Source organism: Hyla sarda, chromosome 1, assembly GCF_029499605.1.
Source record: "Hyla sarda isolate aHylSar1 chromosome 1, aHylSar1.hap1, whole genome shotgun sequence".
In the NCBI taxonomy this organism is placed as follows: Eukaryota; Metazoa; Chordata; class Amphibia; order Anura; family Hylidae; genus Hyla; species Hyla sarda.
The window spans coordinates 266903084-266918287 of NC_079189.1; the positions used below are offsets into that span (position 1 = coordinate 266903084).

A 15204-nucleotide genomic window follows, 5' to 3' on the forward strand; every position below is an offset into this window, starting at 1 on the left:
CCGTCCTTTTTTAGTAGTTTAAATGCTTTATTTTTGTCATTTATTGCCCCCTTAACATTTTTGTTTATCCATATTGGTTTCTTTTATTTCTGACCCTTTTATTCCCATAAGGTATATACATCTTACTAAATGGGAGACTTTTAAAAATATCTTAAATTTGCGTCAGTATTCTTGTTTTTGAGGACATTATCCCATGTCAGAATCTGTCCAGAGCAAAGGAGGTTTGCTATGGAGATTTGCTCCTACTCTGGACAATTCCTAAAATGGCCAGAGGTGTCAGCAGAGAGCATGTTGTCTGACAAGGAAATTCAAAATGAAAAGAACTTTCTCTGTAGTATATAGCAGCTGATAAGTACTGAAAGGTTTGGGATTTTTGAATAGAAGTAATTTGCAAATCTGTTGAACTTTCTGGTACCAGTTGATTTAAAAGAAAATGTTTTCCAGTGGAGTACTACTCTAAATAGTAAACTGAACAATCTAAATCTGGTAAAAGATTTAAGGATTATTGTTAGAGATCCTTACCATTGTATTAGAGATGAGCGAACTTCCAGTAATTCGATTCGTCACGAACTTCTCGGCTCAGCAGTTGCTGTCTTTAGCCTGCATAAATTAGTTCAGCTTTCAGGTGCTCCGGTGGGCTGGAAAAAGGTGGATACAGTCCTAGGAGACTCTGTCCTAGGACTGTATCCACCTTTTCCAGCCCACCGGAGCAGCTGAAAGCTGAACTTATTTATGCAGGCTAAAGTCAGCAAATGCCGAGCCAAGAAGTTCGTGACAAATCGAATTACTGGAAGTTCGCTCATCTCTAGATTATATGATCAATTCTAGTACATGAAAATCTTCAATGTTGATATTAATTCCTACCACACATATATATGAAAAAAAATATTGAATTGAGAGAAGGCAATTATTCCTCCTTTAAATTATATATTTTTCTAGATATTTTTTGCATCTTATATATTTGTAACTTTATTACCTTGAAATCATTACTCCTCAAAGTACTATACATTGCATTGGGACTTTATCAAGTGCATATGTGATATATCGGTGTCATTTTGATTAGTTTGTTTCTTTTATGTTTAATTTGTACTTTTAATGAAAACAATTGAACCAGTAAATCTCCAGTGGTACATGTTGGTTGGCATAAGCATTTAGTTTACTATCATTCTTTAAAAGGTCATTTTGACATTTTCCCCCAATTATTATATACAGTGGTCCCTCAACATATGATATTAATTGGTTCCATGAGAACCATCATATGTTGAAACCATCATTTGTCGAGTACATATGTCTATGTAAAAATAGTAATTGGTTCTGGGGCCTCGGAACCATTGTATGTTGAATACATATCTCTATGGGAAACTGCTAATTGGTTCTGGGATGACCATTGTATGTGGAGTGTATGGGGAGTGTTTAACAAACCAGGGTACCTCCCAGCTGTTGCACAACTACAACTCCCAGCATGCATGTACATCCATTGACTGTCTGGGCATGCTGAGAGTTATAGTTTTGCAACAGCTGGAGGCACACTGATAGGAAAACATTGATGTATGGGGTGTATAGTGTGTATATGTATTGTATGTGATGTGTGACATTGCATACAGTACTGTACAGTTCTTTAAATACCTTCAGGGGAGACAGAATGTCCTCCATTACGATCCTGCCGACTACAGCTCTATAGGAAAGTAAGGGGAGGGCAGCCAGCAGCTCATTGGATGCCTGCAGCAAGATGCTGCAGGCTATTGGCTATGGCTGCACTGGGGGGGGGCGGGGCTTACACGGAGCTCACAGTGGAAGCCTGTATGAGTTAGCAGGACAGCATGTGAGTAACAGGAGGCAGAACGGGGCACACAGGGCACATTAAACAACTATCTGTCAGTTCCTGAAGTTGTCAGTGCTGTCAGATAGCTGTTTGTACGATGGACCCGACACACAGCAGCATCATATGTCGAGGCTGCCTTCAACATACGATGGGCTCTGAGAGGCCATCATATGTTGAAATGATCATATGTCGAGGCCATCATAAGTCGAGGGGTCACTGTATGTATATATATATTATACTGCTGGGACCTAAAATTTAAAAACCTATTCTTGTTTACCACTGGTTCCCCACAGCTCCCATTTTGCTCTTTTTGGTCCCTCTATGCTTCTATGCTTTTGTTGCTAGTGCTCGGAGCAGGACCTGCATGCTCAGCCAGTCACTGGCCATAGTTGTGTCTTATGTCAGCCATTGACTGGCTGATTGGACAGATTTATGCTCAGAGTGCTAATCTCAGAAGGAGAAAGAAGACAAATGGATCAGATGGACGAAAGGAGCTGCAAAGGAACAGAGATTGGTAAGAATATTGTGGTGAGTTTTTTAAATCTATTTTTCACCAGCAATAAATTGGATTTTTTTTTTTAATGCCAGAATACTCCTTTAAGAACACATGTTGGTGCATGTGTTTTATAATTTGTATTCATGCTATTGCAATGGGATATTATTACCTGGATGCCAGTGTTGCTATTGTCTGTTTTTATCAACAAGGTTAAACAGCCAGGATCAAAGTTAAAGGTTACTCCACTGCCCCAGCGTTCTGAACATTTTTGTTTTGGATGCGGGCTGTGAGGGTCATAATGTTACGGCCACTCCCCTTGTGAGGTTATGCCATGCCCCCTCAATGCAAGTATATAGGAAGCAACCACGCCCCCTCCCATAGACTTGCATTGCGGGGGCGTCATGTGACATCACAACCGCCGCAGCCCTCACCCAGAGTTTCGAACAAAATGTTGTGAATGCTGGGGCAGCGGAGTACTCCTTTAACACAGATCCTGGCTGCTGCAGTTAGCAGGTTGTTGAACATATGTGGTCTATAGGTTCAGATGAGGTCTATACAGTGCATCTGCTTTTCTGTATTCATGATTATACCTCTAAAATTTCAGTGTCTCAGTTAACGTTTTCTATTTCATAGGTATGCAATTCCCCCTGAACATGGAAAAAGGCTAGAACGTTTAGCAAAAGGTATGTGTTATAGTTATTAACTTCTTAACGACACAGGACATAAATGTACATCCTGGTACTTAACGCACCAGGACGTACATTTACACCCTGTAAAAAAAAAAAAACACCATGTTTCTAATGTAAGAAATTTGATTAGCACCAGATTTATCACATGCCCTGTACCATGTTATAAATTTGGTGCAGGTACAGTTTCCACTACATGAATTAATGGAGTAAAAAGATGTTCACCTACCCCACTTTTCATAAATACCCCCCGGAGTCTCTACCTTTAGAGGACGCGGTGGCTCCCATGCTTGAGACCCTTTTTGAAAACGCAGATGGAGCAGGCTAGGCAGAAAAAAAGATGATTTAGAAAATTGCCTACACTGCAGCAACATACGGGTCATAGGCCTGCTGGAATGTTCGGAAGGTCAGCTATGTGGGCTTTGCGGGAAGTTTATGTTTGTGTTATGGCAGTCTCATCCCACTAGATGGAGTCATAACTGCACTTATGTTACCTATTCTGTGTGTTTGTTTTATTTATTTCTCTGCACTGAGATTGTTTTTGTTTCTTGTCCGTCTGTCTCTACTGCGTGTATGCATATTTTTCATTTCTTCTATGTTGGTGTAAACGACAGGAAAGTACAACTGTCACATGTTGCTATGGTGTTGGTATTTGTTTTGTATCTACATTATATTTACTCATGGCGTCTTTGAAAGTAATGCCCTGGAATGTAAGACACACTGAAGAGAGCATTAGTATTTGCACATATACTAATTATAACACTCCAGGAAACTCATTTTACCCCCTGATAAAGCTTTCTTCCTATTGACGCCCTGGGTACAGTGGTCTTGCCCTACATTCCACACCTTCTTCTCCAGTGGAGTGTTGGTACTGGTTCATAGGTTGGGTACATGGGAACCTGTCTGTGTCTGTAAGGACAAACGTGGGAGGTTTATTTTTATACACTTTTTATCAATAATTCCCCCTATGTTCTGTTATTTCTCTACATTCCCCCACCAGCCTCTCTGGAACTTGTACATCAAAGTTGACAGCAGCGTCTAAAGGGACATTTAAACATCCCTGGTGGTCCAGTGGGCTGGATTCGCAGGGCGATTGCAGGGGGTGATCCACTTTGGAGGTCGCCAGAGGGCGTAAATGTCCAAACTATCAAAATATAATGTTAATTAAACCGCACGGTCAATGGTGAACACGTAAAAAAAATTCCAAAGCCCAAAATTTAGTATCGGTTAAAATTAATAGAGACTCAGTCTGTGGTTTAGAAAACATGTTTCAAAAGGGATGGCGTGGCTTGCTGCGGTCCAAGATGGCTGCGTGTTAGGGGAGTTCCGCACACCCAGTTGTCTTAAGCTTTATTTGCACCCACCGCTGCTGCTTCCATGCCGAGGGGCTCCCGCAGCCTGCCTGCCAAAATCCTCAGATTATGTCGGGACGCATCACCCACTACGTGCTCCGGGCTCCGTCCTCTGCTCTGGCCTCCCCGCCTGTCTCACCTGGACCCTCACGTGCGCTGCGTTCCCGCTCGGTGGGCTTGGCATATGTGCGCAAAGTACCGGAGCCTGCCCCTGACTGTGTGCCAATGGAGGATCACTCCCTTCCCGGCTCTCCACTCTGGCGGCTCTCCCTTGCCCCGGTCCCTACAGACTTGCCTGCTCCTGAAGTCAGCTGCCCACGGCCCTCCTCTGCCTCTCCTGAGCGGGCGGTACTGCCGCTGCAGCCCGTCATCCTGCCGCCATCTCCTTCATTCCAGCGGACCCCTCCAGTGCTGGTGAGTGACAGCCTCAGCTCAGCGTGCCCTGTGCCTTCTCCACCTTCCTCAGACCTGCCACGGTGCCCTCTCCCTCCTCAGTCCCCCCTCTCTCCAGTTTCTGGAATCGGTTCAGAAACAGACTCAGTTAAAGGGCCAGTGCCCCTATATCCTATATCTCCTCCTAGTTCTACTGCCTGTGGTGCCTCACCTCCCGGCTCCCCTGGGGAACGACGGCCAGAGACTTCTTCTGCTTGGGCTGCACCCCGGCCCTGCTTTGTTGCTGACCTGGTGGCTGTGAACCCTGATTGCCTGGAGGTTTCCTTACAGGCCTCCCCAAAACCCCAGAGAATTATGTCGACCTCCAAACTGCACTCGGGTGGGGACAAGACCAGGGCCCCTTTGGGTCCCTCTCCAGCTGTACCATCCTCCACCTCACATGGCCGAGCGGTTGCCCCCGCCCCCCCCCCCCCTTCCTGGGACGCTGACCTGGACCCTGAGCTGGGCTATGCTGAAATTCTGGCCTCTATTCCGCTGACACCAGACCTTAGTTTGTTTTTTCTAAAATGCCCAAAAAAGAGGACTTTAAGGCCCTGATTGCTGAAGTCAAAGTTGCCTGTAGGGCTGAGATAGTCGATATGCGTAAGGATCTTCAACATGTCTCTGATAGGGTGGACGACCTAGAGGGGGCCCATGTTTCTACTAGGTCCTACATTGCGGAATTGCATGCTACTGTCTCTGCTCAATCCGAGTTCCTAAGCGACCTTCACTCTCATGTTGAGGACTTGGACAACAGGGACAGGTGTAACAACATTAGGGTCCGTGGTCTCCCGGAGGCAACTAGGGACGAAGACCTGCATGCAACACTGGATGCCATCTTTAACATGATCCTCGGTGAGCCAACGTCTGACAAGATCAAGCTGGAGCGGGCCCTTCGGCCCAGTCCCTCCAGTGGCCCTCCCAGGGATGTGATCTGCTTTGTTTATGATTTCCAGGTGAGTGTATCATGGCTAAAGCATGCTCTCTGAGGAATTTTGACTTTGAGGCTCCAATCCAGTTGTTTCAAGATCTCTCCTGGATCACTTTGCGTAAGCGCAGGATGCTACAGCCCCTTCTATCTGCTCAGCTCAGGTACCCTACAGGTGGTCCTTTCCATTTGCACTTCAGGCTCGACGGGATGGATGCTCTGCAGTGCTGCTTTCTTTTGCTGATGTTCCAGGGTTCTGTGCTGCCCTGGACCTCGAGATCCCGAAGCTTACTGACTGGACTTTGACTCCCCCTCTCCCTACCGTCTGGCAACCAGCTCGGGGGAGACGCCAACAGCATCGGGATCAGCCCTCCTCAGTTAACCCCCCCACTCACTCTCCACCCTCCTATCTCCTTAGGGGTTTGCTTGTTATCATTGTTTTAGGGGGCCTCAACTCCTGCCTCCTGCCTAATGTCACACTGATGTGGGTTCTCTTATGCCCTGTTACTAGTAGTGGTGGGTAGTTTTTGTTTTGGCCAGGTCTCTGGGTTGAGCCTTAGTTCCTGAGCGTAGTCTCTTTTGGATGCGTACTTCCACCTTCCCCCCCCCCAGAGGTATATTCTTGCTTGGAATGTTTCTCTTATTGCTTTATTTAGATTTAGCCTCTTGAGCCATTGATTTCTCCATTCTACTGTTGTTTTTCTGTGCGCGCCCCCCCCCCCTTGTTGTCCTCCCCATTGTGTTCCCTGTCTGTCCACCCCAAGTTTTGTCTTGCTATTGTCTCTCTTTTGTTTTCTTGTGGCTCCTTCTCTTCCTTCCTAGGATCAGCGGTCCTCCCTCAAGACTCACCCGATTCTTCGCCCTGCTTAAATCACCTTTGCACACCCATTCTTCGCTGAGTAAGTACCTTGATCACATGCACTTTTTCTCTTACACCCTCCCTCATGGCTAAGTGCGTCTCCCTGAATGTTAAGGGTCTGAACTCCCCTACTAAGCGCTGTTTATTGCAGAGGCAGGGATGTGGAAATCCTATAGCCCGATGCCCGGGACAAGTAGTTTTGGGCGCCGGGCAGGTGAATTGTTTATAGATTTAGCCCTGTATCGGGCAGGGACAGACAGACTTCCCCCTTATTTTTCTTTAATGTCGGTGTGAGGCGCAGGAGCCGATGGAAGTCTCCACCTCACACCAGCGCTCAGAGTGTATGGAGGGGGCGCCGGCCTCCAGCTGACTGCAGAGCCCCCTTATCTCCCCTCCCGGAGGATGGACGGAGCTCAGAAGACACAGCAGGGTGAGAGAGAGGATGTAGACAGCTCCGTGCACAGCTCCATCCCCCGCACACAGCTCTATCCCTCCCCCTCCCTCTCCCCCTCCCTCTCCCTCTCCCTCTCCCCCTCCCTCTCCCCGGCTCTGTCTAGACAGGACCTAATCCACCACGGGGCGGTTGCTTGTTTGCACGGGGACAACACACAGAAGGGGGGGGGGGGGGGAAAGGACGGAAATCTCACCTCACACTGTCCGGGACTACAGCTCTGATGTCCACTCATGGCGGCTCAGGTGAGGAGGCAGAGAATACAGGCGGCGGCAGGAAGGGTGGTTGTATATGTATGGTGTGAGTGTATGTGTGATGTGTGTATGTAATGTATGATGGGGGGCAGCGGCAGGTGTATGTCTGATGTGTGCATATGTATGGTGTATATCAGTGTTTCCCAACCAGGGTGCCTCCAGCTGTTGCAAAACTACAACTCCCAGCATGCCCTGGGCATGCTGGGAGTTGTAGTTTTGCAACAGCTGGAGGCACCCTGGTTGGGAAACACTGGTGGATATGTATGGTGTGAGTGCATGTGTGTATAATGTCTGTCTATGTGTGATGTGTATGTAATGTATAATGTGTGTATGATGTCTAAGTGGGATGTGTATGTATGTAATGTATGATGTGGGGTGGGCAGCGGCGGGTGTATGTATGATGTGTGCATATGTATGGTGTATATGTAGGGTGTGAGTGTGTGTGTATGATGTATGTGTGATGTGTGTATGTAATGTATGATGTGTGCATATGTATGGTGTGAGTGTATTTGTGTATGTAATGTATGATGTGTGCATATGTATGGTGTATATGTATGGTGTGAGTGTATGTAATGTATGATGTGGGGGGGGGGCAGTGGCGGGGGTGTGTGTGTGTGTGTATGTATATGGGGCAGTGGCTGGTGTATGCATGAATGTTTTGGATAGGAGTGGACTGTCATGTCGGGCATTAGGGCAGTTGTGCCATCTAATTTTATTTATTTTTAGTGGCACCCGCAGTAAATTGCACCCCCAGAATCCCGCCCCCTTCATACTCACCCGACGACCAAGAGCCCCACGGATGCAGACAAACACGCCCGAACCAAAACTACAACTCCCAGCATGTTACACCATAACCTAAACTGTAGAACTATAAAGTGCAACATGCTGGGAGTTGTAGTTTTGGTTCGGGTCAGCTGCAGAGCCATAGGCTGCATCAGGGCATGCTGGGTGTTGTAGTTACTAACTGCAATTCTCAGTATTCCTTGACACAACCTATGGCTCTGCAGCTGACACAAACCAAAACTACAACTCCCAGCATGTCCCACAATAACCTTAACTGTACTATACAGTGCAACATGCTGCAACACCCACAGAACCATAGGCTGTATCAGGGCATGCTGGGAGTTGTAGTTATCTACTAACTAAATGCAACTTCCAGCACCATATAAACTGGAGAAGCAGAACTCCCCCCCCCCCCCCCCCCCCCCCCCAGTAACACATAAGTCCCTATTGAGACTGAAAAATAGGTGCGTATATATGTGAATAAGCCCCTTTCCTAATAAAAGTTTCCTATTTTCTTTAAATAAAAATAATGTACAAAAATAAACATAAGTGGTATCGCTGCATGTGGAAATATCCAGACTATTAAAATATAATAATTAAACCGTACGGTGAACGGTGTAAATGTAAAAGAATAGTCCAGAATTGCTCATTTTTGGTCACTTCATATTAGAAATTTTTTATAAGGTGATCAAAAAGTTACATCTAGACTTATCTGGGCTTGGCTCGGGTGTAAGAGGAGCTACAGCTCTCCCGCCTCTAATATCCTGACATGCTGTGATCGCCTATTAAACCATTAGATCACCGCTGTCAGCAGTGTCTAAAGGATCTTATATCCATCCCTGGTGGTCTAGTGGGGGGATCAGACTATTTTGGTTGAAATTATTTCATCAACCAGGACAAGTAGATTTTCTTGAGGGACAAGTAGATTGTGTTCCACTTTAGTCCCTTGGACAAGTAGTTTTTTTTTAAATTTCCACACCCCTGAGAGGGAATTAGTGGCCCTGCGCGCCGATATAGTCTACCTTCAGGAGACGCACTTTGGCAAGACGGGTACCTTCCACTTCCTACGCCACATTTACTCCCAGTCCTATTTAGCCTCTTCTGATAAGAAAGTAGCTGAGGTGGCAATTCTGATTTCTAAGCACTGTCCCTTCCAGGTTTCCTCTACTTAAGCTGGAGGTGACTTTAATCTGTTTTTTTCTCCCTCCGCTGATGGGCACTCCCTGTCGGACGCACCGCCCTCCCCTGCACAGTCGCACCTCTCGACGCATTTTCGTCGCATGTTACGTTCGGTGGGGCTGTATGACCTCTGGAGGATTAACCACCCTACCGATCGCTCCTTCACCTTCTATTCCCACCCCCATAAACTCCACACCCGTATTGACTATTTTTTTGGGAACTTAACCATGGTCTGTATGCTCTACTCTGCTTCTCTTGCACCTATTTCCTGGTCTGACCACAGTCCTGTCCTTATTTCCTTCTCTCCTTTCATATCTTCTGTGCGCCAGTGTCATTGGTGTCTTAATGACTCTTTGCTTAAAAACCCCTCTTCTCGGGACTGAATAGCATCACAACCTATTTTGCCGAGAATGAAGGCTCTGTGTCCTCACAGGCGGTTCTATGGGAAGCCCACAAAGCAGTTATTAGAATCCATTGTATTGCACTGGGCTCTAGGCTGAAACGTGATGCTCTTGTTCGCTCTCGAGAACTCGGGGCAAATTATATGTCTCGAGGCCCTTTTGCTTTCCTCTCCCTCTATTTCAGTGCGGACACAACTGGTGGCTTCGAGATCCCAGTTACATGACTTGGCCCACCACAAAGTGGTGCGTCAGCTTCTGTATGCAAAACAGCGTTTTTATGAAAAAGGTAATAAGGCGCACACTATGTTGGCGCGATGCCTTAGTGATCGGGCTGCCGCTCAGGCCCCCTCGGCACTGAAAGACCCTTCAACACCACCCTGACTCTATTGCTAAACTATTCTTTGACTATTACTCCAAACTTTAATCTCTTCCCTCCCAGCTACCCATTGACCCGGGGGAGCGTTCAGCAGAACTCCACTCCAAATGTAGCCTCCCGACTCTCTCGGCGGATGATAGACTCCCTGAATGCTCCTATCGCCTTAGAGGAGCTTTCTGAGGTTTTAAAATCTCTTCCTGCTGGACGCTCCCCGGGCCCTGATGGTTTCACTTATTTTTACTACAAAACGTACTCTTCTGTTCTCCTTCCCCTCTTGGTCTCTTTTGTTTAACACCTATTTGGAGGGTGGTACATTCTTTAATTACCCTAATCCCTAAGCCCGGCAAGGATACCCATGATTGCTCCAGCTATAGGCCTATTGCCCTCCAACTCAGATCTGAAATTGTTCTCTAAGGTCCTGGCGACTCGCCTTTGTCATTTCCTGCCCTCTATTATACACAAAGAACAGGTGGGCTTCATTCCCTGCCATCAGGGAGGTGACAACACGAGAAGAGTGGTTGACCTGATTGAGGTGGTAAATAGGAGATCTGAGCAGGCCTTGGCCCTCAGTTTAGATGCTGAAAAGGCCTTTGATAGATTAAGCTGGCCGTTTATGTTAGCCACCTTGCAAAAGTTTGGGATCTCTGATAATTTCCATATTGCACTCCAGAGCTTATACTCCGCCCCCATGGCCTCCCTTGAACTCCCCTCCACTTTTTCCCCTTCCTTCACTTTGCGGAATGGGACTCGGCAGGGTTGTCCGTTGTCCCCCCTGATCTTTGCGCTATGCATTGAACCTCTGGCTGCTCTGATCCGGGGGCGGGGGGGATTCAAATGTCTCTGGGGTTTCCTTTCACTGTAGGGAATTCAAGCTGTGTCTTTTTTGCTGACGATATTTTGCTTACCCTTACTAACCCCCTACTCTCCCTGCCATCTCTATATAAACTGCTACACGAATTTGGCTTGGTCTCTGGTTATAAAGTTAATCTCTAAATCCGTAGCTATGCCTCTCAATCTCCCTCCACCTTTGGCCTCCCTTCTGCAGCCCGACTACTCTTTTCGTTGGTCTACTTCTGCTATTACTTACCTTGGTGTATCTCTCTCCCCCCGCTACTCAACTCTGTACTCGTGAGCTACGGACCATGATGGACCGTTGGCGGACTCAATATTTCTCCTTTTTCGGGCGCATAGCGGCGATTAAAATGACTATCATCCCTAAGTTGCTCTACTTTTTTGAAACCCTACCGGTGCGTGTTCCCCTAATGGTGCTGCGTTCTTTCCAATCTGCTATTTTTTGGTTTATTTGGGAAGCTAAACGACACCGCCTCCCGATGTTGGTAATGATGGGCAGCTGGTCGTTGGGGGGCATGGGAGTCCCGGACGTGACCAAATATTATTGGGCAGCCCACCTCCGGCGTCTGGAATCCTGGACCACGTACCATGCCTATAGCAAATGGATGGAGATGGAGAAGCTTTGGATGCCCTTTGTGCACCCTAACTTTTTCTTATGGTCTACTCTCCTTCCCTCCCTGGACTGTCCCCTGTTAAGCCCCATGTCTTTCTCTCGCTATGTCTGGTCCTACTGCTTACGTCGTTTCAATCTCCTTTCTCCTGTTTCTCCCTTACAATCCTTCTTGTATCATCCTGATTTTCCGCCTGGTTTGACTTCAGAAATGGTGAAGGAGTGGGGTCCAGGAATTTGTTCTGCTGGGCTGACCTGGTTGACCCTCGTACTAGGAAGTTACTCCCCTTTGACCAATTGAAATCTAGCTGGGATCTAAGAGCCTCTGAGGAGCCTCGCTATCTCAAACTACGTCGCTATTTCCTTTCACAGCAGGCCTCCTTGATGGTCTCACTGCCTACAGGTTTCGAGTGAGTGTGCAGGGGTGGACCTTTGCAGCGGGGTTTTCTTTCTAGTATTTATTCCTTACTACTGTCTTCCCCACCCTGACCATCCCCCCTCACATAGATACATGTGTCGATGGGAAGAGAACCTTGGTATTCCCATTACCCTCCCCCAGTGGCATGTGATATGGCAACGGGCTTCTAAGGCTTCTATCTGAACAGACTATAAAGAGATATATAAGTTACTTATGGGCTGGTATCATACACCGGCCTTGCTAAAGTTGAATCCAGCTATCCCTCCGCAATGCTGGCATTGTGGGGTGGGCCTGGGTACTACCTTTCACATATTTTGGTCCTGCCCTTTGATAGTCCCCTTTTGGGCCCTGGTGAGGGGGTTGGTTTTCGATGGTTCTTGGTGCCTTAGTCCCCCTGGACCCCTTAGTCTATCTGCTTCACTTGTCCTCTAAGGCTCTGTCTAAACCACAACTTAAGCTCTTTCTACACATAGTGCTGGCAGCTAAGACGCTGATAGCAAAGTGTTGGAAACGGCAGCTTTCTCCCTCTGAAGATGATCGGGTGAGGGTGCGGGAGATTCGTTCTCTTGAGTACCTTACTGCTTCTCTGAACATTACATTCCCAAAATTCCTGTCTGTATGGGACCCCTGGGACAGTTTTGTGGGTGGGGGAACCTCGTGACCCATCTCTTCTTTTCTTTTCTATCTGTTCTTGACTTTTTTGTTATTTGTGTTCCCTCCTCATGTTTGTTGTTGTTTATTGACCATTCCCCCCCCCCACTCCCCTCCCTTTAGTCCTCTCCCCCTTGTCCCTTGGGTTTTTAATTGCTAAACATTGCTGTGTTGATATCTTGAGTTAAGACCCTGTTATCTTCATGTACTCACTTGCGGGATTGCTATCCCTAAACCGTTGTTGTATTTGTCTTGCAATGTTATTGAAAAAAACTCTCTAATAAAAACTTTGTAAAAAAAAAAAAAATGTTTCAATAGAAGGCAGAACTGTATTGGTGGACAGTGACGTATTATGGTTATCACTGCACTATAGTGTAGCGCTCCCTGTCAATCTCATTATCCTAACTCTGCCCCACACTAGCCACGCTACTATAGTGTAGCGCTTCCTGTTAATCTAATAATTCTGCAGTGGTGGAGCCAACTTCAACATCTACCGCGCTACTGTAATACAGCGGTTCTCTGTGGAGATAACAGCCATAATACGTCACTGTCCACCAATACAGTTCTGCTTTCTGTTGAAACATGTTTTCTAAACCGCACACTGAATCTCTATCTATTGTAAACTAAAGCCGCCCAATGCTAGCTACGCTACGGTGTGGATGGCACTCCCATTCACTAAACCATCTCTATCATGGCTGCGGTGCTCTGTAGCGCTTTTACTTTAGAAAGTGTGGAGGGATTACATCTTTGGATTTTAAATAAATTAGAGTGTTTATGTTTTAACTGTTATGTAGACAGCTTATTATTCAATTTATTTTAGAGGATATTTTAATATTATTTATTTATTCTAAAACTGCACTAAAAGTTACCCAAGATGGAGTAACCCACTCTGAATAGCCTGATTGACGTAAGGACTGTCAATTTAAAGGGGTTCTCCGGTGCTTAAACATCTTATCCCCTATCCAAAGGATAGGGCATAAGATGCCTGATCGCGGGAGTCCCGCAGCTGGGGACGCTCGGGATCATGCACATGGCACCCCGTTTGCAATCAGTGCCCGGAGCGTGTTCGCTCCGGGACTGATTACAGACGACCGCAGGGCCGGCGGCGTGTGACGTCACGCCTCCGCCCCCGTGTGAGGTCACGCTCCGCCCCTCAATGCAAGCTGACAGGAGGGGGCGTGATAGCTATCACGCCCCCTCCCGTAAGCTTGCATTGAGGGGCGGAGCGTGACGTCACACGCCGCCCGCCCTGTGGTCGACTATAATCAGAACCGGAGCGAACACGCTCAGGGCACTGATTATAAATGGGGTGCCACGTGCATGATCCCGGGGATAAGATGTTTAAGCACCGGAGAACCCCTTTAAACCTGGATGTTTTGTTTTTTGTACATGCAGACTGCCTGATGAAGTGCCCTTTCCGGGCAAGAAACGCGCTGTTTATTGTGCTTAATAAACCGGTTGTGATACATTATCCATGACCTAAGTGACCTCTATCCGACACTGAAACTGCGCCTGGGGAAGATACATTTTTCTGCCTTTTTTTTTCTTCTTTTAACTGTAACTTTTATTAAAGGATTTTCATAGGTACAAATCAAAACAGAAAAAACACGGCGTAGACATCATATGGGCCGGAGCCCATTAACAATCTGTGCTAAACAATTGAAAGAACTTGCAGATGAGAAGGCCAGGACAAGCTAGTACTGCATCTGAAACGCTCCACCAGCCCCCGGTACCAACATGTAGATCCATATCTAAAACAGCAGTCGGAATGAAAATAATAATAATAATAATAATAATAATAATAATAATAATAATAATAATAATAATAATAATAATAATAATAATAATAATAATAATAATAATAATAATAATAATAATAATAATAATAATAATAATAATAATAATAAAAAAATTATATATATATATAATATTTTTTTTTTTTTATGTAAAAATAAATATAAAAAAAGAAAAAAAAGAAAATGTCCACATGGCAGCAAATATAGAGAAAAGCCCCAAGGGCCGCATACAAGGGAGGGAAAGGGAAAGGAGCACAGATAGGGGGAAGCACAAAGACCAACATAAAATAACAGTACCACACATAGGGAAACAGATAAGAAAAACAAGGGAAAGAGAGAAAGGAGAGAGAAAAGAGAAAATCAAAAAACGATCATAAAAACAATCCCAGGGTTCCCAGACTGAGAGGAATGTAGGTACAGAGTTATTCAGGGAAGCCATTAAAGATTCCAGAGAATGAATCTCACGTATGCAAGATAAGAGATCAGATTCAGAAGGAGGGAGTGTCCTCTTCCAGCATTTAGCGATAACTGTTTTAGCAGCTAAAACTGTGTGCATGAAGAGCCTAAATAGCTTCTTAGACAGCGTAGGGTGAGAAAGGTGGAGAAGGTAGATAAGAGGGTCAAGAGGAACCAACACTCCCAAAACATCAGACAGTTATCTCTACACTTTATTCCAGTATTCCAATAAGAGGACAGGACCAGAATATATGAAACACCGTACCCAAACTAACACCACAAGGCCAGCATTGAGGAGGGATGTCAAGGTTCAACCTGCTTAACAGCTGGAGGCTGGAGAAGCAGAGAGTAAATGACGGAGAGAAGGCCCCTCACCTGAGGCCCACCATGGCATAACCTCTC

General features: G+C 46.1%; 1 protein-coding gene across 3 annotated transcripts in view; it reads left to right on the plus strand.

Moving 5' to 3' along the window:
- Positions 1 to 15204, plus strand: part of KDM4B (lysine demethylase 4B) — a 279650-nt gene that overhangs the window by 67916 nt on the left and 196530 nt on the right. For all 3 annotated transcript variants that reach the window (XM_056571899.1, XM_056571914.1, XM_056571906.1), the window contains one exon: positions 2952 to 3001. In XM_056571899.1, the coding sequence (XP_056427874.1) occupies positions 2952 to 3001 (50 nt within the window). The remainder of the gene's footprint in view (positions 1 to 2951; positions 3002 to 15204) is intronic.